The 23,494-nt window shown below is 48.6% G+C and overlaps 1 protein-coding gene across 1 annotated transcript in view; it reads left to right on the top strand.

The window, feature by feature from the left end:
* asap1a (ArfGAP with SH3 domain, ankyrin repeat and PH domain 1a) overlaps positions 1 to 23,494 on the top strand; it is a gene marked incomplete at its 5' end in the record, with an annotated part of 45,299 nt that overhangs the window by 18,603 nt on the left and 3,202 nt on the right. The window contains 22 exons of the mRNA XM_080858811.1: positions 2,045 to 2,190; positions 3,361 to 3,435; positions 7,099 to 7,148; positions 7,275 to 7,404; positions 8,040 to 8,125; positions 8,649 to 8,724; positions 8,907 to 8,993; positions 11,131 to 11,231; positions 12,475 to 12,544; positions 14,760 to 14,847; positions 16,011 to 16,059; positions 16,570 to 16,733; positions 17,158 to 17,291; positions 17,423 to 17,514; positions 17,800 to 17,986; positions 18,387 to 18,472; positions 18,818 to 18,933; positions 19,117 to 19,184; positions 19,534 to 19,641; positions 20,976 to 21,195; positions 22,347 to 22,499; positions 23,325 to 23,391. Coding sequence (XP_080714937.1) covers positions 2,045 to 2,190; positions 3,361 to 3,435; positions 7,099 to 7,148; positions 7,275 to 7,404; positions 8,040 to 8,125; positions 8,649 to 8,724; positions 8,907 to 8,993; positions 11,131 to 11,231; positions 12,475 to 12,544; positions 14,760 to 14,847; positions 16,011 to 16,059; positions 16,570 to 16,733; positions 17,158 to 17,291; positions 17,423 to 17,514; positions 17,800 to 17,986; positions 18,387 to 18,472; positions 18,818 to 18,933; positions 19,117 to 19,184; positions 19,534 to 19,641; positions 20,976 to 21,195; positions 22,347 to 22,499; positions 23,325 to 23,391 — 2,353 coding nt within the window. The remainder of the gene's footprint in view (positions 1 to 2,044; positions 2,191 to 3,360; positions 3,436 to 7,098; positions 7,149 to 7,274; positions 7,405 to 8,039; positions 8,126 to 8,648; positions 8,725 to 8,906; positions 8,994 to 11,130; positions 11,232 to 12,474; positions 12,545 to 14,759; positions 14,848 to 16,010; positions 16,060 to 16,569; positions 16,734 to 17,157; positions 17,292 to 17,422; positions 17,515 to 17,799; positions 17,987 to 18,386; positions 18,473 to 18,817; positions 18,934 to 19,116; positions 19,185 to 19,533; positions 19,642 to 20,975; positions 21,196 to 22,346; positions 22,500 to 23,324; positions 23,392 to 23,494) is intronic.

Below are 23,494 nucleotides of genomic sequence, written 5' to 3'. Positions count from 1 at the left end.
GGCAGCTCTCCAGTGTGTGCTTTAATGGAGAGGACAGTCCTTGTGCCGTGATCCCAGCTCAGTAGACACTTCAGAAGCACTCTAATCGCCCACAGGCCTAACAGGCTCGTGATAAGAACCTTCTGACATTCTGCACATGTTAAATGCATGGCTGAATGAGATGAAGACTTTAATGAACGGACGTACTACTGATGCTGTCGACGTGCACTTTAGTTTTAAACAACCTAGCCAATTGCGTGGTAGAAATCCTTCGAGATGAACTCATTTGAGGACATTATTCCTGTGCTCTGTTGTTCATGAAGAGTTCCATGCCCCTGCTGCCGCCTGACAGGAGATCTGGTGTGTGGAGGAGAAGAGGGACACTTAAAGAAGCATTCCGGATCATTTGCTATTCGCTAACGATATGCTAGCGGGTAAAACTAACGAAATCTCTTGAAATGTGCTGACTTTGACATTATGACAAACTAGTTACTTATCAACTGTCAAATCTAACACAGTCAAATATCAAGAAGTATACTGTTGCATACTGTTACTTTAAACAGAGCCAGTGCTAGTCTTTTGTGAGCGTGTTGAGGGATTACTGGTTTCATGTCCGTCCCAGCTGCTAGATATACTGACCAGTGTGGGAGTAGCCTCTCCTTTTTCTCCTTCTGTCTCCTTTCCTCTTGTCTCCTCATCTTGGCCTCTCTCCAGTCCTCTCTACCCAGAGAGCATATGACCTAATAGTCTCATTATGCCAGGGGATTCAGTCCAAGAAAAAGAGGTGGAGAGAAAGAGAGAGAGAGAGAGGAAGATAGAGAGATGGAGGAAGAGAGGTTCCAGATGAGAGCTCTGTTGAAAAGGCGGGCGGCTTCTCTGCGCCAGTCCGCAGCTGGCAGAAGCGGCTCTGTGGAACTTGTGGAACTGCTTAGCCACTTGAGGCATGGTTCTGTCCTCCACACCCTGCCTGTTCTGTTCTCACCACCCGTCCGCCCGCCTGTCTGCCCGTCCGCCCGCCTGTCTGCCCGTCCGCCCGCCTGCCTCTCCTGGTGGTCCCTGCTCCCTGATGTCGAACCAGGACCATTTTTAGCCCTGCTGTCCTTTCTTACCTGACACAGTTTTCACAGCCTCTCTCCCCTATTTTTCCGGCTAATGCATCTCCCTCTGTCTCTCTCTCTCTATCTCTCTCGCAATCTCTGTCTCTCTTGCACTCTCTGTCTCTCTCTCTCTCTCTGTCTCTCTCTCTCTCTCTCTGTCTCTTTGCACTCTCTCTCTCTCTCACTCTGTCGCACTCTCTGTCTCTCTCTGTCTCTCTCTCACTCTCTCTCTCTCTATCTCTCTCTGTCTCTCTCGCACTCTCTGTGAGACTGTGTCTCTGCTGTTGCTGAGAGGGTAAGTGTTAGAACATGAATGGAGCTCTCGGTCGGGGAACATGAAGGGCTTTGCAGCTTTCGCTCGGCTTCCTGCGTGATGGAACTCATGCCGGATTGCTGCACCAATTTGGGGATTACAAAGGAATCCCTGAATTCTCTCCTCCGAGTCCCCCAGCTCCCTTGGATGGATTATGCCTGAATTGGATTGGTGTGGGGTGGGTTGTGTGTTTGTGTGTGTGTGTGTGTGTGTGTGTGTGTGTGTGTGTGTGTGGTGTGGGGTGGGTTGTGTGTTTGTGTGTGTGTGTGTGTGTGTGTGTGTGTGTGTGTGTGTGTGTGTGGGGGGGGGGGGGGGGCATGTCCATTATCACTACACACCAGTACAAGATTGTTGGTTGGTAGCTTCTGTTCAGTCATGTACTCAGGCGCTTTTAGAAACTGTTCTTAATCTCTTATTACCTGTTCATACTCTCTCTCTCTCTCAGTTTTTCTTTCTTTTGTTTGGTCTCTCTTTGTTTTTGACAGAACCACTCCGACAACCACAGGCAAAGAGTAACAAACACTAAAATTTAAAGCAGTATCTGGAGTATAATTTTCTGAAAGGCATTTTAGGTGTGTCCTGGAAAGGATTTCCCACCAGCATGCTGTAGAGATGCTTGCTCCAATGAATCTAATTCCTGCCCCCCCCCCTTTAGATCATGTGCAGAATGAAGAGAACTACAGCCAGGCGCTGGACAAGTTCGGCAGCAACTTCATCAGCCGGGACTCCTCTGACTTGGGATCAGCCTTCATCAAGTTCTCCAGCCTCATCAAGGAGCTGGCCGCGCTGCTCAAGAACCTGGTGAGTGACTGCTGTGTGCTGCTGTCATGAGGCTGTCATGAGGCTGTCCCCTATCCCCGACCATGAGGCCGTCCCCTATCCCCGACCATGAGGCCGTCCCCTATCCCCGACCATGAGGCCGTCCCCTATCCCCGACCATGAGGCCGTCCCCTATCCCCGACCATTTAGCATGTCCACTAGCACTGGGTGTCATTTAGCATGTCCACTAGCACTGGGTGTGGGGTGTCATTTAGCATGTCTACTAGCACTGGGTGTGGGGTGTCATTTAGCATGTCTACTAGCACTGGGTGTGGGGTGTCATTTAGCATGTCTACTAGCACTGGGTGTGGGGTGCATTTAGCATGTCTACTAGCACTGGGTGTGGGGTGCATTTAGCATGTCCACTAGCACTGGGTGTCATTTAGCATCTCTACTAGCACTGGGTGTGGGGTGTCATTTAGCATGTCCACTAGCACTGGGTGTGGGGTGTCATTTAGCATGTCCACTAGCACTGGGTGTGGGGTGTCATTTAGCATGTCCACTAGCACTGGGTGTGGGGTGGTATTTAGCATGTCCACTAGCACTGGGTGTGGGGTGTCATTTAGCATGTCCACTAGCACTGGGTGTGGGGTGTCATTTAGCATGTCCACTAGCACTGGGTGTGGGGTGTCATTTAGCATGTCCACTAGCACTGGGTGTCATTTAGCATGTCCACTAGCACTGGGTGTGGGGTGTCATTTAGCATGTCCACTAGCACTGGGTGTGGGGTGCCTTCGCCTCAGCGCCCCTCCTCCACCCCTGGGCACTCCTCAGTGAGTGATGGAGATCGTCTCGGCCCCTCATCAACAGGATGCAATCCCATGGCACTCAGATCACTGACAGTGAGAACCCCCCCCCCCCCCCCCCCCCCACTCCCCAAGCAGAGAAGGGTTTTGGGAAGCAGTCAGGGTCCATTTAGACTACATGAAAGTGCTGAGAGGGCTGAAGCATAGAGAGCCATTACGGCAGCCATCTATGAATTGATTCCTTTCCCTGGCCAGGGGATGGACAGACATGCCTCATGCACACACCGAGCACACACACACAAACACACACACACACACACACACACACACACACACACACCATATATAGACAAACTCAAAGGAAAAAGTTTTTTTTTTCTAACGATGGTTGTGTTCTTCTCCAAAGCTACAGAGCCTGAGCCATAATGTGATCTTCACCCTGGATTCTCTGCTCAAAGGGGACCTGAAGGGAGTGAAAGGGGTAAGATGTAGAGGCCTGCGCTGTCCGTGCTGCTGTCTGTGCTGTGCTGTGCCGTGCCGTGCTGTGCTGTGCTGTGCTGTGCCGTGCCGTGCTGTGCTGTGCCGTGCCGTGCCGTGCTGTGCCGTGCTGTGCCGTGCCGTGCTGTGCTGTGCCGTGCCGTGCTGTGCTGTGCTGTGCTGTGCCGTGCCGTGCTGTGCTGTGCTGTGCTGTGCTGTGCTGTGCTGTGCTTTGCCTTGCTGTGCCGTGCTGTACCGTGCTTTTCTGTGCTGTGCTGTGCTGCCCTGCGCTACCTGTGCCGTGATGTGATGTGCTGTGCAGTGCCGTGCAGTGCCGTGCCGTGCCGTGCCGTGCTGCCCTGCACTGCATGTGCCGTGCCGTGCTGTACCGTGCTTTGCCGTGCCGTGCTGCCCTGCCCTGCCCTGCGCTGCCTGTGTTGTGTTGTGTTGTGCTGTGCTGTGTTGCACAAGCACATTTACTCACGCCCCAGACTCGCTTCAGCCTGCGAAAACACACACTCCTGCTTGACAGAACACTGCAGCCAACACTGTAAATCTCAGAGGAGTTACACCAGGCCATCCATTAGCATCCACTCACCCCCACTCCATCCTTGGCTGTAATCCTTGTCCATTACCCTGGCACTTCTACTATGAAAGACCTGACTGACCTTAATGGATGCTACCTCCTCAGTCAGCTGTTTAAAGTCTCCCTCTCTCTCCCTCTCCCTCTCCCTCTCCCTCTCCCTCTCTCTCTCTGTCACTCAATCTACTTTTCCCTGTCTCTTTCCCAAACCATACTTCCTTCTCTCTCTCCCTCCCTCTCTCCCTCTCTATCTCTCTCTCTCTCTCTCTCTCTCTCTCTCTCTCTCTCTCTCTCTCTGTCGCTCAATCTATCTTTCCCTGTCTCTTTCCCAAACCATACTTCCTTCTCTCTGTCTCTCTCTCTCTCTCTCTCTCTCTCTCTATCTGTTCTCCTCTCTTGATCCCTCACTCCCTCCCCAGAGGTTTAGTATTAGTGAGGCTGCTCGCGTCTCTGAGTGCGCGCGTCAGCACTGACAGGAGCGATGATGTCAGCAGTCTGTCCGCATCACTCTGCGGACCGGTGACATTGACACGCCTCTCCTTTCCCCTTCCAAAACAGATGACACGATACACCCTCACACATGCAAATACACACTACTGCAAACACTCACACACACACACCCATACGCACACAAACACTTACACACCTGTACACACACACACACACACACACACACACACACACACAAAGGTGTATCTCCTTGTCTGACTGTTCACTGGACAGGACTCCTGACTGACTCAGCAGTAACACCCCACCCCCCCCCCCCCCTCCTGATGGCCGTGTTATTGACACAGGAAATGAGAAGTGTCTCTGGAGGAGAGGCTTCTCCAAACAAGTCCGTCCCGTAAGAGGGGCATCAATCATTTACCAGCAGACAGGCTCATCATTCCATATGGCTGCCTCAGGCCGCCTCACACACTCCCCCTTCAGGGCCTCGGACTGGCTGAGGCAACTGGGGCTGAGAATGTGGATGTGGATGTGGATGTGGATGTGGATGTGGATGTGGATGTGGATGTAGATGTAGATGTGGATGTGTATGTGGATCTGAGGCCGTTTACAGGGAATGAATGGAGTTGGGGCTGAGGATGTGGATGTGGATGTGGATCTGAGGCCGTTTACAGTGAATGAATGCAATCGTTCAAGGGCTTATCTTGAGAAAACGGCTCTGTAACTTAGACCCGATCTGTAAGGGATAATGTATTGTCCGGAGGTCATTCTACAAAAATAATTCCCGACGGGGCGAACAACACCCCGACGCGCAGCGTCAGATGTTGCATAGCAACGTTTCAGACTCCCTGGAAGGCAACGCTATTTGTTGTAATTTATTTGGACGTTCCCGTTAATGGTGCAGTTGGAGAGAACCAATGGTACATCTCGGGGGAGGTTGAAATGTAGATCTTTGTTTAAGTCCTGACCAGCGTTGTCTGCAGAAACATGTGTCTGCGTTTTGTCAGACATACCTGAAAATCACAATAGGCCACGGTTAGGATACAATGTAAAAAGCTATCATAATGTATTAGTTTGTTTCGAAAAAGCCTATTTAGGTCAGGAGCTCACCTGATGAAGAGGAGAGGATTTGGCTCCATTTCTCCCTGGCTGCTGTGGTTGGAGTCCAGTAGCTTTTTAAGCTACCCTCGCATTTGTGCCCAGTTACAGTCATTATTTCTCGCGATTCGAGACCTGCCAATGACAGTAGCTGGACTGCGGTGCTCCTCAGGCTGTGGTTCGTGTACCGCCTCGACAGAGCGGCTGCTTTGCTGATGTTAGGCATCATCAGGCCGAGGGAATTGTGACCCATGGGCTCCCTTGAATACCAGATGTCAAGGACAGACTCGTTATTGTTTTTAAGGGGAGTTAAATAAAAAGCCTTGGCATCCGGTGGGCAATGGGAAAGGTACTTTTTAAAACTTGAAACCGGGCAGTTTGGATTTCCCGGTTCAGAAAATATGCACCCCCTATAGATTTCCTGGGATGGGTCTCTTGGGTCTTTGTGGTTCTTTGTTTCGGCATTATAGGACAGAGTGACATATTCTCTATCGTTTTCGTCCTTTTTCAACGTAAACGAGTGCCTCGTCAGGTCTCGGTTCCCCTCCCTACCTCTTCGTGCCATATGCAGTTGCACATCGAACCAGACCTTCCGCACCAATCCAGTGGCTGTATTAATGGACAGAGCCAGCGAGTCTTTAATGAGCTTCATGTCCGCTGGAGAGATGGGAGGATGATGTTGGCTGGTATCTTTGCCATTTCGGCGAAGGTCTTTAATAACGGACTTGAAAACACCGTTGCTTGAATTAAATGTTGGACTTAGAATGTCCAACTTGGAGAAACGATTGATTCCAGCTCGTAGGCTATTGTTACTGGCAACGGAATAACTTTGACCACTGAATTTCTGAACCGTAGCATAGAATGACCTCAAAGTCTGGTTTAAAGTGTCTGCAGTGTAATTTTCAACATCCGCAGACATTCCCTTCTCCACTAACCAGTCCTTGAAGACACCAATAGCCCATGCAGTGGTCCGTTTGGTGTTAATTTCATGTCTGTTGTCTTCTATTTGGTCGATCTCTTCCGCACCCAAGTCTTTGTGTCTTTTCTTGTTTCCATCTGTGCTGGCTCCCCTTTTTCGTTTCTTTTCTTGGAACTGGGCCTGCCACCAGCGCTCAGATGTTTCATACTCCCCATAAATATTAAAATTAACTGTGAAATCTTCCATGTTTCTAATGAGTTTTTTCCCTGCAGATGTTACGGTCAATTGCTACAGTTATCAATGACAATTACAGTTAGATACAAATTATCACAACATTCCGTTACGAAATTCTATCAGGGTGATAGAGGGTTAAATGACCGGACTTCTTCCGGATTTATGGCGGAATGATATGAAAGATGTGAATTAGAAGTACAAAACCCGTTGCCAATGACAGCGGTGATTATCTTTCGCAGAGGTCTGTTAGCAGGAATTAATGTATGGGTATGACGTAGGGATGGCCCATTCAAATCAACGGTACTTTTTGGAACATTCTGAAGAGCCGTATAATAAAAGTTTATAGTCACTCACCCATTTGTGTTGTCACTTGATTCCCTCTGCAGGACATCAAGAAGCCGTTTGACAAAGCCTGGAAGGACTATGAGACCAAGTTGTAAGTGGAGATTTACTTTGAGTCCGCAGAGAAGCGTGAAGTGTGTAGCTGTTTGTGTGTTTTGTTAGTGTAAGCCGAGGTGTAGGTGGACGGCTGTTAAGTTGTTGTCCTGTGTCTCCGCTTCAGCACGAAGATTGAGAAGGAGAAGAGGGAGCACGCCAAGCAGCACGGTATGATCCGGACGGAGATCACCGGGGCTGAGATTGCCGAGGAGATGGAGAAGGAGAGGCGTATCTTTCAGCTGCAGATGTGCGAGGTGTGTGTATGAGTGTACACCCTGTTTGCGTGTGTGTGTGTGTGTGTGTGTGTGTGTGTGTGTGTGTGTGTGTGTGTGTGTGTGTGTGTGTGTGTGTGTGTGTGTGTGTGTGTGTGTTTATGTGTATGTGTGTGTGTGTGTTTATGTGTGTGTGTGTGTGTGTGTGTGTGTGTGTGTGTGTTTGTGTGTGTTTATGTATTTAACGTCTGTGTGTTTGACCCAGTTGTGTGGACATATATTAGGCTCTGTGTTATCTTGTTGTCTTTGCCCTGTATGTCATGAACAGATAAGGAAAAAGAGAGCATTGCAATGTGTTTCCACTCAGAAACAAGGCCCTGGGGATTAGAGCAGAAACACTGGACGGCTTGTAGAGACACATTTGACTACACTCATCGAATAATGTGATATCCTTACACGTGTAAATGCAAAGACAGCTTCACATGTAGACTATATAAACATAAAGACCCGCTCTAGTCCTCTATAGGGGATCCTGACGCGAGAATCCTGACCACTCGGGCATCCCTGTTGTATATGGTTCTACTTTATTGGATCTCATGGGATTGTGGATTGTGGAAGAGCCTGTGATTGTTTCCCGTTGATCTCTCACATCTGTGTTGTGCATCTTTATGTTTCAGTATCTGATCAAAGTCAACGAGATCAAGACTAAGAAAGGAGTTGACCTGCTTCAGAACCTCATTAAGTACTACCACGCGCAGTGCAAGTGAGTACAGAACCATCACCTTTTCCCTCCTAGCAATGCATCCTGGGATATACAGTATCTAAGCTTTTTTCTGGACTTGTTCCTACTTCCTGTTTGGATCTGGGGGATCTTTAATACGCACAAACCTCACCCCCTTAGCCTCTGTGGTAGCCAGGAAAAACCTGCAATACTTGAATGTGTGAAAGAACCCCTCGGTCTTGAATGAAGTTCAGTTGTCCAGTAGAAAGATCTCCATTGTTTATGGGGCTCTGTCATGGCTATGCCAAGTTGACGATGTCTGGCCACTCCGTTTAGCGGTGTAGCGTAGCTATGTCAGTTATCGGACAGTGACAAATATCGGCCATTCTGTTAAACAATCCAAATGCTAGGTTTAATAATGGATTAACACTCTATAACTTATTTTTTATACGTTTAATAATGGATTAACATGACAATGCGAACGTTTGCCGATAACAGACGCCGTCCGATAATTAACACCGTTTCGATAGATTGTGGCTGATTTTCATGAGTCTGTGTCCCTCAGCTTCTTTCAGGATGGTCTGAAAACCGCTGACAAGATGAAGCAGTACATCGACAAGCTTGCCGCTGACCTGTACAATGTGAGTCTTGTAACCTTGTTTCCTGATGTGATGCATGTTTATGTAGATACTGTTTCACACACTGGGTCCCTCAAAAGTGTCCCGTTCTCTATGAACACACATGTCTTAAATGTGGCTTCCATTGCGGAGTGGTTTCTGTCATGTTGACTGATGATCTCGACCCCCTGACCCCCCCCCATCAGATCAAGCAGACCCAGGATGAGGAGAAGAAACAGCTGACTGCTCTGAGGGACCTGCTGAAGTCCTCTCTGCAGCTGGACCAGAAAGAGGTAGCTACGCTACGCTACACCAACTACACCCGTAGCTACGCTACACTACGCTACACCAACTACACCCGTAGCTACGCTACGCTACGCTACACCAACTACACCCATAGTTTCCCTGCGTCAACGCAAGCAGCGATACCAGACGCTTCCGTGAAACAAACAGCTCACATTGTCGTGTCGGTGGCTCCACTCTTCAAGTAGTTGCATGCAGTGGGCCACATAACACTTATTCACTAATACTCTGGCATGCCTTTAACACTGATTCACTAATACTCTGGCATGCCTTTAACACTTATTCACTAATACTCTGGCATGCCTTTAACACTGATTCACTATGATTCTGGCCTCATGCCTTTAACACTTATTCACTAACACTCTGGCATGCCTTTAACACTTATTCACTAATACTCTGACATGCCTTTAACACTTATTCACTTATACTCTGACATGCCTTTAACACTTATTCACTAACACTCTGGCATGCCTTTAACACTTATTCACTAACACTCTGGCATGCCTTTAACACTTATTCACTGATACTCTGGCCTCAAGCCTTTAACACTTATTCACTAATACTCTGGCCTCATGCCTTTAACACTTATTCACTAATACTCTGGCATGCCTTTAACACTTATTCACTAATACTCTGGCATGCCTTTAACACTTATTCACTAATACTCTGGCATGCCTTTAACACTTATTCACTAATACTCTGGCCTTATGCCTTTAACACTTATTCACTTATACTCTGGCATGCCTTTAACACTTATTCACTAATACTCTGGCCTCATGCCTTTAACACTTATTCACTAATACTCTTGCATACCTTTAACACTGATTCACTAATACTCTGACATGCCTTTAACACTTATTCACTAATACTCTGGCATGCCTTTAACACTTATTCACTAATACTCTGGCCTCATGCCTTTAACACTGATTCACTAATACTCTGACATGCCTTTAACACTTATTCACTAATACTCTGGCAGGCCTTTAAGCCTCAGAGAATGTATTTATTTATTTTCCACTGAAGAAGAAGTAACAGCTTGACTGAGAAAGGGGTTATGAGTTAGCAGTAAGAGGTAGCATGTTACCATCTCGCTGGTGTCGGCATGCTGTGGGCAGTGGGTTTATTATCACCTCCTTGTGAAAAAAAAGATCCGTGAACAGTTGACAACATCCTTCTCCCTTCGTCCTGTGTCCTGTGGCCTGAGTCATCATGCCCGGGTGGGAAGGGAGAAGGGGGAGGCTTAAGATTGTCCACCAGCATTTGGCATTCAGGGAACATTTCTGATGATCAGCGGTTGCATCAAAACGAATACCAAGAGGAGACAGGAATGAAATCAGCAAGCCAACACCAGGAGGATGTGTCATTAGGAACTGTGTTTGTGTGTGTGTGTGTGTGTGTGTGTGTCTGTGTCTGTGAGTGTTTGCGTGTGTGTTTGTTTGTTTCTGCGTTAGTGTGAAGAGTTACTGAATATGAGCCCCTTTCTCAGGCAGTCCTGGCTCATTGGAGAAGTCTGGACTGTACGACTAATTAAGACCATGACCAGGCGCTAATCCCCGCTCTTTCAGTCAACTGGATTTAAATTCAGTGACATTCTCTCTGCAGCAAACTCTCCCAGACCAGACAAGAGCCCTTCTCAAGGCTCTCTCTGAGTCACTCTCTGCTTGTTTTGTGTGTCATGAAATTGCTGTTCATTTCTGAAATTGCTGCTCTTTTTAAGCGGAGTCTTGCCGTGCATGAATTGAGGGCCGTGTTCGTCTGTTGAGTGCCTCACAGTGCATTTCTAACTCTGTGCCTCTTCCTGTCTCTCTTCTCTTTCTCTCCATCTTGATTAATGCCTACTCTGACTGAAGTCTAGGAGAGTAAGTGCTCAGTCTCCCTCTGCTGATTAATACCTTGACAAATGCTCTTAATCGCCTTTCCTGTTAAAAGCTGGCTAGTGCTAAGTTTTGCGTGTGTTTGCTAGTTAGAGCAAACGTGATGATAGAGCTACATGATGAATTATGAATGAATTACTGAGAAACACTTTTCAATCAGTGTTTTTGAATTTGCTAGCTTCTTATGGTGCTCTCTCAATGGCGTGTGTGTGTGTGTGTGTGTGTGTGTGTGTGTGTGTGTGTGTGCGCGCAGGATTCCCAGAGCAAGCAGAGTGGCTACAGCATGCACCAGCTGCAGGGTAACAAGGAGTTTGGCAGCGAGAAGAAGGGCTACCTGCTGAAGAAGAGTGATGGGTGGGTCATCAGCAGCCAGGGGTTCTCAGGGGCCACTCACACTCTCTCTAACGCCACGGGGCGGTCCTAGTGCCTGCCTAGTGCAAAGACACACAGCTCACACTCTCTCTAACGCCACGGGCGGTCCTAGTGCCTGCCTAGTGCAAAGAACCACAGCTCACGCTCTCTCTTACGCCACGGGGCGGTCCTAGTTCCTGCCTGCCTAGTGCAAAGACACACAGCTCACACTCTATCTAACGCCACGGTCCTAGTGCCTGCCTGCCTAGTGCAAAGACACACAGCTCACACTCTGTCTAACGCCACAGGGGTGTCCTAGTGCTTGCCTAGTGCAAAGACACACAGCTCACACTCTCTCTAACGCCACGGGGAGGTCCTAGTGCCTGCCTAGTGCAAAGACACACAGCTCACACTCTCTCTAACGCCACGGGGAGGTCCTAGTGCCTGCCTAGTGCAAAGACACACAGCTCACACTCTCTGAAGCCACAGCGCCGCCCTAGTGTCTGCCTAGTGCAAAGAACCACAGTTCTACACTGGACAGGCTACCACAGTGACAGGGTCTTCCTGAAAAAATACTAACCTAATGTAGCTTGATTTTTTTGTCCGTCAGTTTTAAGCCACTTTGGATAAAAGTGTCAATCAAATGAATACATGGAAATGTCAACAATGCACAGATGCTCAGATATCTTCACCACTGCATGAACAGCATGAATAGCAAGAGAGAGAGAGAGAGAGAGAAAGGGTGATAGACTGAGAGAGAGAGGATGATAGAGAGAGAGAGAGGATGATAGAAAGAGAGAGAGAGAGAGAGGATGATAGAGAGAGAGAGAGGATGATAGCGAGAGAGAGAGAGCGAGAGAGAGGATGATAGAGAGAGAGAGAGAGAGAGAGAGAGAGAGAGAGGATGATAGAGAGAGAGGATGGTAGAGAGAGAGAGGATGAAAGAGAGAGAGAGGATGATAGAGAGAGAGAGAGGATGATATAGATAGAGAGAGAGAGAGAGGATGATAGAGAGAGAATGATAGATAGAGAGAGAGGATGATAGAGAGAGAGAGGATGAAAGAGGAAGAGAGAGAGGATGATAGATAGAGAGAGAGAGAGAGAGAGAGGATGATAGAGGAAGAGAGAGAGAGGATGATAGAGGAAGAGAGAGAGAGAGGATGATAAAGAGAGAGAGAGGATGATAGAGAAAGGAAGAGAGAATGTAAGAGGAGGGCGCTGATGTGTTTGTTCTTCCTCCGTCCAGCCTCCGTAAGGTGTGGCAGCGCAGGAAGTGCTCCGTGAAGAATGGCATCCTCACCATCTCCCACGCCACGGTGAGCCACTTTTCAACCCGCCAATCAAATAACCAAGGTCCCTTGGATCTCCAGACTGTAGCACTCCCTTGCACTGGTGATCCAGACCTACACATTCCATATGCTCTCTCTTGCACTGGTGGTCACACACACCTACACATTCCATATGCTCTCTCTTGCACTGGTGGTCACACACACCTACACATTCCATATGCTCTCTCTTGCACTGGTGGTCACACACACCTACACATTCCATATGCTCTCTCTTGCACTGGTGGTCACACACACACCTACACATTCCATATGCTCTCTCTTGCACTGGTGGTCACACACACCTACACATTCCATATGCTCTCTCTTGCACTGGTGGTCACACACACACCTACACATTCCATATGCTCTCTCTTGCACTGGTGGTCACACACACACCTACACATTCCATATGCTCTCTCTTGCACTGGTGGTCACACACACCTACACATTCCATATGCTCTCTCTTGCACTGGTGGTCACACACACACCTACACATTCCATATGCTCTCTCTTGCACTGGTGGTCACACACACCTACACATTCCATATGCTCTCTCTTGCACTGGTGGTCACACACACACCTACACATTCCATATGCTCTCTCTTGCACTGGTGGTCACACACACCTACACATTCCATATGCTCTCTCTTGCACTGGTGGTCACACACACCTACACATTCCATATGCTCTCTCTTGCACTGGTGGTCACACACACCTACACATTCCATATGCTCTCTCTTGCACTGGTGGTCACACACACCTACACATTCCATATGCTCTCTCTTGCACTGGTGGTCACACACACACCTACACATTCCATATGCTCTCTCCACATGTTTGGCTTGGCTAGACAAAGGCCCAAAGAGGCCACTTCATCACATGAGACTAAAAACAAAAACAGATAGAGTCTGTCACAAGACCTGCCACCTCTCCGTACCTGGAGATGAGCTCTCTCCTGTTGCCGTGGAGACTCCCCCTCCCTCGGACTGGATCAGTGGGTGGGAGGGGTAGGGATGTTGGCCTGTCACTTGCTGTCCCCCAATGGCTAAAACACAGAGGGGGTTTGGTCGCATACTCTCAGGCAATCAGCACTAGTTGGTGCATGGAAGGCACCAGCACACATACACACACAGTCATACACACACACACACACATACACACACACAGTCACACACACACACAAACACACACACACACACACACACACACAGTCACCCACACACACACACACACACACACACATACACACACACAGTCATACGCACACACACACAGAGTCATACACTGGCACACAAACACACAGAGTCATACACTGGCACACAAACACACACACACACATAGTCATACACTTTTGTACAAAAATCAGCACATAGTTATACACCACCCACTCACACACCCACACACCCGCCACAACTTCAGATACACAAACATTCTGATGCAGGAACAGCTTGTAGCCCTTGTCTGTAATGAACGGTCATTAGTGTTCCTATCCAATCCTGCGTCTGTGGAGCTGGGACAACATGCGTCATGGCATGTACCGGCCGGTAGCACCACACTGAGCACCATACCAGAAATGTACTCGCTTCGTAAAGGCAGTCTCTCGCTTCCATTTCTGTCCCCATTTAAGTTCTCTTGCAACCTCCTGTGGCCTCTCTCTCTAGTCTAACATGCCGCCATTAAAGTTCTCAAGCTTCTTCTCTTCCTGTGTTCTCTCTCTCTCTCTTTAGTCCAACATGCAGCCATTAAAGTTCTCACGCATCTTCTCTTCCTGTGTTCTCTCTCTCTCTCTTTAGTCCAACATGCAGCCATTAAAGTTCTCACGCATCTTCTCTTCCTGTGTTCTATCTCTCTCTTTAGTCCAACATGCAGCCATTAAAGTTCTCACGCATCTTCTCTTCCTGTGTTTCTCTGTCTCTCTCTCTTTAGTGAAACATGCAGCCATTAAAGTTCTAATGTATCTTCTCTTCCTGTGTTCTCTCTCTCTTTAGTCCATTAAAGTTCTAATGCATCTTCTCTTCCTGTGTTCTCTCTCTCTTTAGTCCATTAAAGTTCTAATGCATCTTCTCTTCCTGTGTTCTCTCTCTCTTTAGTCCATTAAAGTTCTAATGCATCTTCTCTTCCTGTTTTCTCTCTCTCTCTAGTCCAACATGCAGCCATTAAAGTTCTCACTCATCTTCTCTTCCTGTGTTCTCTCTCTCTCTAGTCTAACAGGCAGCCGGTTCGGCTCAACCTGCTGACCTGCCAGGTGAAACCCACCGGGGAAGACAAGAAGTGCTTTGACCTGATCTCCCGTGAGTCTCAAGAGGAGGACGCAGGGGCTGTGGGGCTTGGGTGGGGCTATGTGGGGGGGGGAACAGGGTCAGGGGGGGGGGGTGCACTGAGGGAAGTGCAGTAGTGCGGGGGGGGCGATGCACTGAGGGAAGTGCAGTAGTGTGGGGGGGGGGATGCACTGAGGGAAGTGCAGTAGTGCGGGGGGGGCGATGCACTGAGGGAAGTGCAGTAGTGCGGGGGGGGGGATGCACTGAGGGAAGTGCAGTAGTGTGTGGGGGGGGGGGGATGCACTGAGGGAAGTGCAGTAGTGTGTGGGGGGGGGGGGATGCACTGAGGGAAGTGCAGTAGTGTGGGGGGGGGGATGCACTGAGGGAAGTGCAGTAGTGTGTGGGGGGGGGGGGATGCACTGAGGGAAGTGCAGTAGTGTGGGGGGGGGGATGCACTGAGGGAAGTGCAGTAGTGTGGGGGGGGGGATGCACTGAGGGAAGTGCAGTAGTGTGTGGGGGGGGGGGGGGATGCACTGAGGGAAGTGCAGTAGTGTGGGGGGGGGGATGCACTGAGGGAAGTGCAGTAGTGTGGGGGGGGGGGATGCACTGAGGGAAGTGCAGTAGTGTGGGGGGGGGGATGCACTGAGGGAAGTGCAGTAGTGTGGGGGGGGGGATGCACTGAGGGAAGTGCAGTAGTGTGGGGGGGGGGATGCACTGAGGAAAGTGCAGTAGTGCGGGGGGGGGGGGGGGGGGGGGCGATGCACTGAGGGAAGTGCAGTAGTGTGGGGGGGGGGGGGGGGATGCACTGAGGGAAGTGCAGTAGTGGGGGGGGGGGGGGGGGATGCACTGAGGGAAGTGCAGTAGTGTGGGGGGGGGGGTGCACTGAGGGAAGTGCAGTAGTGCGGGGGGGGGGTGCGCTTCTGTGGTCACCACCATCAAACCTATCAACTTCCTCTTCTCTTTTAGTGACATGCTCTAATTGTCCAGTAGATCTCTCTCTTTCTCTTACTCTCCCTCTCTCTTTCTTTCTCTCTTGCTTTCTCTCTGTCTCTCTCTCTCTCCTTCTTTCTCTATCTCTCTCTGTCTCTATTTCTCTCTCTCTCTCGCTTTCTTTCTGTCTCTTTCTCTCTTTGGTTTGGTATTCTGTGCCTGGTAGTCGCACTGTGTCTAATGATTTTTCTGTTCCTGCTTCACAGACAACCGCACATATCACTTCCAGGCAGAGGATGAGCAGGAGTTTGTGATGTAAGTGAGAGCGAAATAACTGCCTTGTTTCTGTTTGTGTGGATTCATTATTGATCTCCAAACAATATTTAAAGGAATCTAATCTTTAGGCAGAAATAACGGCTATATTTTTTCCTCAGTTGCTGTACTAGCAAACTGCTATGCTTCACCGGTTGTAGTGTAACATTTGCCTGCTGTGATTTTGCTGATACCTCTGTGATTCTCACATGTGCTGATAAGACTCCATCAGAAGTGCCACAGGACTTGATTTTGTTCCTGTGTGTGTGTGTGTGTGTGTGTGTGTGTGTGTGTGTGTGTGTGTGTGTGTGTGTGTGTGTGTGTGTGTGTGTGTGTGTGTGTGTGTGTGTGTGTGTGTGTGTGTGTGTGTGTGTGTGTGTGTGCGTGCGTGCGTGCGTGTGTGTGTGTGCGTGTTTGTGTGCGTGCATGTGTGTTTGTGTTGGTGTGTGTTGGTGTGTGTGTGTGTGTGTGTGTGTGTGTGTGTGTGTGTGTGTGTGTGTGTGTGTGTTGCAGCTGGATCTCTGTGCTGACCAACAGTAAGGAGGAGGCCCTGAACATGGCCTTCCAGGGTGGCCAGAGCGCCGGGGAGGACACCTTCGAGGACCTGACCAAAGCCATCATAGAGGACCTGTTACGCATGCCTGGCAATGAAGTCTGCTGCGACTGTGGGGCTCCTGGTGAGCTTCTCTCAATCTCTTTCTTCCTCTGCTTTTCTATCTCTTTTCTCTCCCTCTCTAAAACTCTATCATAAGGATTGTTGGAGGCCCATTAGCGCAGATGCTAGGAATGCCTAATGCGCCCTCTTGTGTCTGTGAAGTGAACTGCGGTGCAATTATGACCTGCAGATTGTGCTCCATCTCCATTCACTCCTACATTTACATTTAGTCATTTAACAGACACTTTTATCCAAAGCGACTTACAAATATGTATTCACATTTTTTTTACATTTACACCGATGGCACACTGCAACTCAGGAGCAATTAGGGATTCAGTGTCTTGCTCAAGGACGCTTCGACAGGGAATCGAACTAGCAACCATGTGATTACTAAACGACTTCTCTACCTCCTGTAACTCTCCTGCCCTCATTGTTGTCCTATTCAGACCCCAAATGGCTGTCCACAAACCTGGGCATTCTGACCTGCATCGAGTGTTCTGGAATCCACCGGGAGATGGGTGTGCACATCTCACGCATTCAGTCCATGGAGCTCGACAAACTGGGGACCTCAGAACTCTTGGTGAGATGCCACATGCTTTCGCGGCAGCTTCGGTGACTCTGTCCATGAGATTAGATTTATAACCTTTATTTTGTTCAAAGTGTTAAGATGTCACTTTAGAAGACCCCTGCTGTGTCTTATTCTTCACACAGCTGGCCAAGACTGTAGGGAATAGCAGCTTTAATGAGATTCTGGAAGGGAATCTTCCCAGTCCTTCACCAAAGCCCACACCCACCAGTGACATGTGAGTACCTCAGAGATTTGCCATGCAGGGCATTCATGTCACCCGTAGCCAACCCGCTAACGGTAAACCTGTAGTCAGTCCGCTAACGGTAAACCTGTAGCCAATCCGCTAACGGTAAACCTGTAGTCACTCCGCTAACGGTAAAGCTGTAGTCAATCCGCTAACGGTAAACCTGTAGCCAATCCGCTAACGGTAAACCTGTAGCCAATCCGCTAACGGTGAACCTGTAGCCAATCGCCGCCGCCGCTGTGATTGACGGCGCTGCTCTGCATCCTGTCCCTGCAGGACCGAGAGGAAGGAGTACATCTACGCCAAGTACGTGGAGCACCGCCACGCCCGGCGAACGGCCTCCACCGCGACGGCGCGCCAGGGCGACCTGTACGAGGCGGTGCGGACGCGCGACCTGCCGGGGCTCATCCAGCTCTACGCCGACGGGGTGGAGCTGACCGACCCCTTCCTGGAGGCCGGACAGGTGAGGAGGATCACACACACACACACACACACACACACACACACACACACACACACACACACACACACACACACACACACACACACACACACACACACACACATATACACACACACACACACACACACACACACACACACACACACACACACACACACGGACAGGTGAGGAGGATAACTTCACGTTCATATTTATCCCTGCACTTCTTGCACTCTCCACTTCTTCTTTGCACTACTGTTGTCAACTTCGTAGACCATTGCACTGATTCTGTGGTGTTATTGTAGGAGTTAGGAAGGTCACCTTTAGTCAAGGTTTTAGCTCAATCTAGTTGGATGTGTCAGCTTTGTTCTGTTATAAAAGACTCAGCTAAAAAAAATATATATATATATATTTCTGACAGGACCCTGGGGAAACCGCCCTGCATTTTGCTGTCCGGACGGCAGACCAGACATCTCTTCACCTGGTGGATTTCCTCGTCCAGAACAGGTAACAGAAGAACCCACAGTTATCACATATTCATTTCACTTGCAAATGATCTCTGATGCTGTTAACCTATAGACATACTACTGTTCTGCTCCTATTGGATGTGTGCATATTGCATGAATAAAGCATCATCTTTACTGCAGTATACATAGCAACAACTAAGATGATGTCAGTCTACGTATTTATTTATTAATTGAATGCTCTACTCTTCACCCAAACACTTAACAAATGCTTTAATTTATGTGGATATTCTTCCACCCCTGGTCATGGTTACCTCTGGAGATAGGTGACCATTTCCCATTGAATGTGATGTGGAGTGGGTGACGCCGGGTGTGTTTGTGTCCACAGTGGGACCTTGGACAGGCAGACTGACAGTGGGAACACAGCTCTCCACTATGGATGCCTCTACGAGAAGCAGGAGTGTCTCAAACTGCTGCTCAGGGGCAAACCAGCCATTGATATTGGTGAGTAAAGTCCTCTTAGTTAGCAGATATCTGGTGTCGTTGGCCACTGACCATCAAAAGACATGTCTACTGAATGGCTCTTGTGCCAGTATGTTGGTAGTACTGAATTACTGTTACGAATGTGCAGTTCAGTATAGTTGTGGTGGTCCTGATGTTGTCATGTGACCTCCTGTTTGACTGCAGCCAACCAGAATGGAGAGACTGCCCTGGACATCGCCAGGAGGCTGAAGAACTCCCAGTGTGAAGAACCTGTGAGTGACCTCTGACCTTCCCATGGAGTGGAATCACTAAACCTGAGGATGTTTGCTTTTTCTAGTAATAACATCCTCTTTACTTCTGAACTATCTCTTCTTCTCTCTCTCTCTCCCTCTTTCTCTTCCCTTATCTCTCTCTCCCTCTCTCTCTCTCTGTCTGTCTCTCTACCTCTCTCTCTCCCCCTCTTTCTCTCCCCCTTCTCTCTCTCTCTCTCTCTCTCTCACTCTCTGTCTGTGTCTCTCCCTCTCCCTCTCTCTCTCCCTCTCTCTCTCTCTCTCACTCTCTGTCTGTCTCTCTCCCTCTCCCTCTCTCTCTCCCATTCTCTCTGTCTCTCTCTCTTTCTAGCTTTTGGAGGCTGCAGCAGGGAAGTTTAACCAACATGTTCACGTGGAGTACGAGTGGAACTTGCGTCTGGAGGAGATAGATGAGAGTGACGATGACCTGGATGACAAGGTCCGACTTACTCCAAACTGCTTTCAGTACATGTTTTCTGAGAGAATAACCATGTTTCATGCCCTTATTTATTACAGTTTAACCGTATAACTGACGAGGACTCATATTTATACAAAATAATAACACCAGTCTTTCTGAAGAGAGCTGTCATACTGATTCTGCTTCAGTTAGTGTCTTTTATTACACGGCTCTTCTTAATGCTGTAGAATGCTCCATTCACTTGAATGGGGCTTCCCAACGTTCTGCGGTCAACTATTTTCCGGTAACTGACCGTTGCTATGCAGTTAATGGCCGCTGTCAAGGAAAGTGGCCTTTTTGCCTCTAATTCACGTCTTTCGTAGCACTCCGCAAGTAGTACGGTAACTTATCAATGGAGTTTCAGCGGACGGTTGAGCAGCTGTGTTCTAAAGAATGTTCAACTGTCTTTGAAGTTCAACGTCTTTGGCGAACTATTTCTCTCCTTTTAAACACTACGTATAGTAACAAATGCATTGTAAATAGACACACGGTGTTAAGTAATTTGTTTGTTTTAGTTGTAACCGTATAATAAGCGGGATAATGTATAGAACGCCGGTCATTGTCGGGAAAATAAGCCCCTTCAGGGTGAAGCAACACCCCTCCGCTTTCGCGTCGGGGTGCTGTTCGCCCTGTCGGGGCTTATTTTCCCGACAATGACCTGCGTTCTATACATCAGTGTTTCCCCTACAATGATATTAGGGTGGCGGCCCGCCCCCCCAACGGCCCCGCCCGCCCCCCCTGGAAGGTCAAGTAAAAAAAAAAAAAAAATTTTTTTTATAAATATAGCGCCAGATCACAAAATAAGTCATTTAAGGTTACCTTTACCATAAAACATGTAAAATTATACTTATTGACTGCTGTCATTCAAAGAAACACATGAACATCATAATTCATTTAAGTGTTTGTGTCCGTGTCCGCCGCCGCGGCGCGTCCGCCGCCGCGGCGCGTCCGCCGCCGCGGTGCATCGCGCCGCGCCCCTGCCGCCGTCCCCCTCCCCCCCCCCTAAGCTGTAAACCTAGGGGAAACACTGTACATTATCCCTTACATGTGCTCCCTGCTCCCTGCTAGGGGCGACAGTGGTACAGGAGGTAGAGAAGTTGTTTAGTAATCAGAAGGTTGTTAGTTAGATTCCCTGTCGAACTGTCCTTGAGCAAGACACTGAACCCCTAAATGCTCCTGATGTGCAGTGTGCCATCAGTGTAGATGTAAAATGTGTATACATCCTTGTAAGTCGCTATGGATAAAAGCGTCTGCTAAATGACTAAATATATATAAATGTAAGGTGCTTATGCGCTCCCTGCTCCTGTGCACTGCAGCCCAGCCCGGTGAAGAAGGAGCGCTCCCCGCGGCCCCAGAGCTTCTGCCACTCCTCCAGCGTGTCCCCCCAGGAGAAGCTGTCCCTGCCGGGCTACCTGGGCCACAAGCAGCGCCTCTCCTACGGGGCCTTCGCCAACCCCGTCTACAGCACCTCTACTGACGTGCCCTCCTCCCCCGGAGCGGACGGACCCTCTCTGACCAGCAGGGGCGCCAGTAAAGGTAGATAGATAGACAGATGGATACTTTATTAATCCAGAAGGAAATGAAGGTCATCCAGTAGCTTATACACTTAACTCACAAACATACATACATGGATCACAATTAAAACAATACACACATAGGGAGAACATGTACACAGGGAGTGGGGTGTTTACAGGAAGGTAGTAGTGCCTCCAGCCTTATCTGTCTGGCTATTTGTTGATTTGTTTTTGTTTGTGTGTGCAAGTATGTGATGTAAATATATAAGTATATAAGTAATGTGGTCTAAAAACTGTCAAAAAACGCAGTTTAATGTACTGAACCTGAAATCAATCCACACACAGTACCTAATTTAAAAAACCACAGCAGAAAAGACTGGCTTGATTGTGTATTTAAATGTGTATTTAGATGTGTGTTTAGATGTGCAAGGTGTACCATGGCTCCTTAACTGTAGTGTATTCAGTTAATCAGTCTGCTATGTACAATGTGTAGCCCCAAGGCAGTGTGAGAGAATGTGGACACACAGGTTATAGATAATCTCCCAGTCACACCTGCATAAAGAACGGCTCCGCTGCCACCTCTGTCTGGGTGCGTTAGACCTGCAACTGGAATTAAAGGCTGCAGGCCTTTTTCCCTTTCACTTACTCATACAGGACAACACCCTAACCCTCGGGGCTGGAACCTCTGTTGGCCTTGTTGTCTGTGGTTTGAACATCAAAGATTTGGAGAAAAACATTTGTTGAGGTGACATGTTTCTTGCTTAAGGGAGTCCATGTGAATGAATTAGAATGTATAGACGTATGGCGTGGAGCTCTGAATAAAAGCAGCAGGCAAATGATTAAAATGGATGTATTCTCCAACCGTGCATCAGAGGCTAAACAGTGGTAGATCGTCTTCTCCCTCGATGAGAGGAGAGAGAGGAGAGAGAGAGAGAGGAGAGAAAGGAGAGAGAGAGAAGAGAGAGGACAGAGAGAGAGAAGAGAGAGAGGACAGAGAGAGAGAGGAGAGTAGAGAGAGAGGAGAGAGAGAGAGAGAGAGGAGAGAGAGAGAGGAGAGAGAATGAGAGGAGAGAGAGAGGAGAGAGAGAGAGAGAGAGAGAGAGAGAGAGAGAGAGAGAGGGTCATATTGTGTCTGTCTCACCAGTCTCTTCTTCACTGTTACCTGTCCTCTAGGCACCTCCTCCGGCCCCCCCACCTCCCTCCCCCTGGGCTCCCAGCCGTCAGCAGGAGGAAGTGGCACCCTGTCCAAGAAGAGGGCCCCACCCCCTCCCCCGGGGCACAAGCGCACGCTCTCAGACCCCCCCAGCCCTGTGCAGCAGAGCAAAGGTGGGCCTTTACACCAGTGTTCATTTTGGCAGCTATTTTAGATTTAGTCTTAGTCTTTAGACGAAAATGCACATTAGTTTTAAGTCACATTAAGTAATTTGTATCCTCCTTAGTTTTAGTCTAGTTTTCGTCAACGAAATGAACACTGCTTTATACCACGCTCAACACACCTCCACTGCTCCAGGATCAGTCCACTCATCAGGGGGGAGTTAGCCTTGTGGTGTTTGTGGTGGTAGAGGTTGAAGTCTGTAGTGGCTGTGTGGCTGACGGCTAGCATGAACTTCTCTGATTCTGCGAACTAACAGCAGATGGTAGTGACCGTGAGTGTGGAGGTATTCATTCACAAAACACAGAACGCTATGTTGATCCATGTGATCGGCAGTAAGCTTTGGAAATATTGTAAATGAAAAACATTGTACAATAATAAATATTGTTAATAAAATTAAAACATTAAAATAAATACAAATTATGGACATTATATTAGATTTTTTTGTCTTGTTTGAAATACATAAGAATAATGACAACAAAAGCAATAGTGATCCCGCACCTTCGCTGCTTGGACCCCTAAGTACCACTTTCAGGAAGTGGTATTCGCTTGTCTCTTGCTTCTATTCTGAGTGACTTATTTGTGAGTACCCCAGTCATAAGTTGAGTGGCACTTCCACAGGAAGCGTTACCCTCGGGCCACCTCTGCCCTGCTCGCTCGGCTGCGTTCGTTTGGCGCTGCGCAGATGTAAACAGAAACGTTGCTGACATTCACCCCGCCTGTGCTTCCCCTTTTCTCTCACTTCCTCCTCTCGTTCGTGCTCTTCTCTGCGCTCGCAGGCAGCGAGTCGACTCCGCCACCTACGAGCAGGACTTCACCCGCCAACAAGTTCGAGCAGCAGCAGAGGTATCCGTGCTCTACGCATGCTCCGTGCACAGACGTTATTACCCGTTTTACAGGGAGTCACGTGAACCATTTCCTCACAAACTACTGGCTATGACATATCTTT

Source organism: Sprattus sprattus (assembly GCF_963457725.1).
Source record: "Sprattus sprattus genome assembly, chromosome: 20".
NCBI classification, from domain to species: Eukaryota; Metazoa; Chordata; class Actinopteri; order Clupeiformes; family Clupeidae; genus Sprattus; species Sprattus sprattus.
This window is presented reverse-complemented; position numbering and strand designations above follow the sequence as displayed.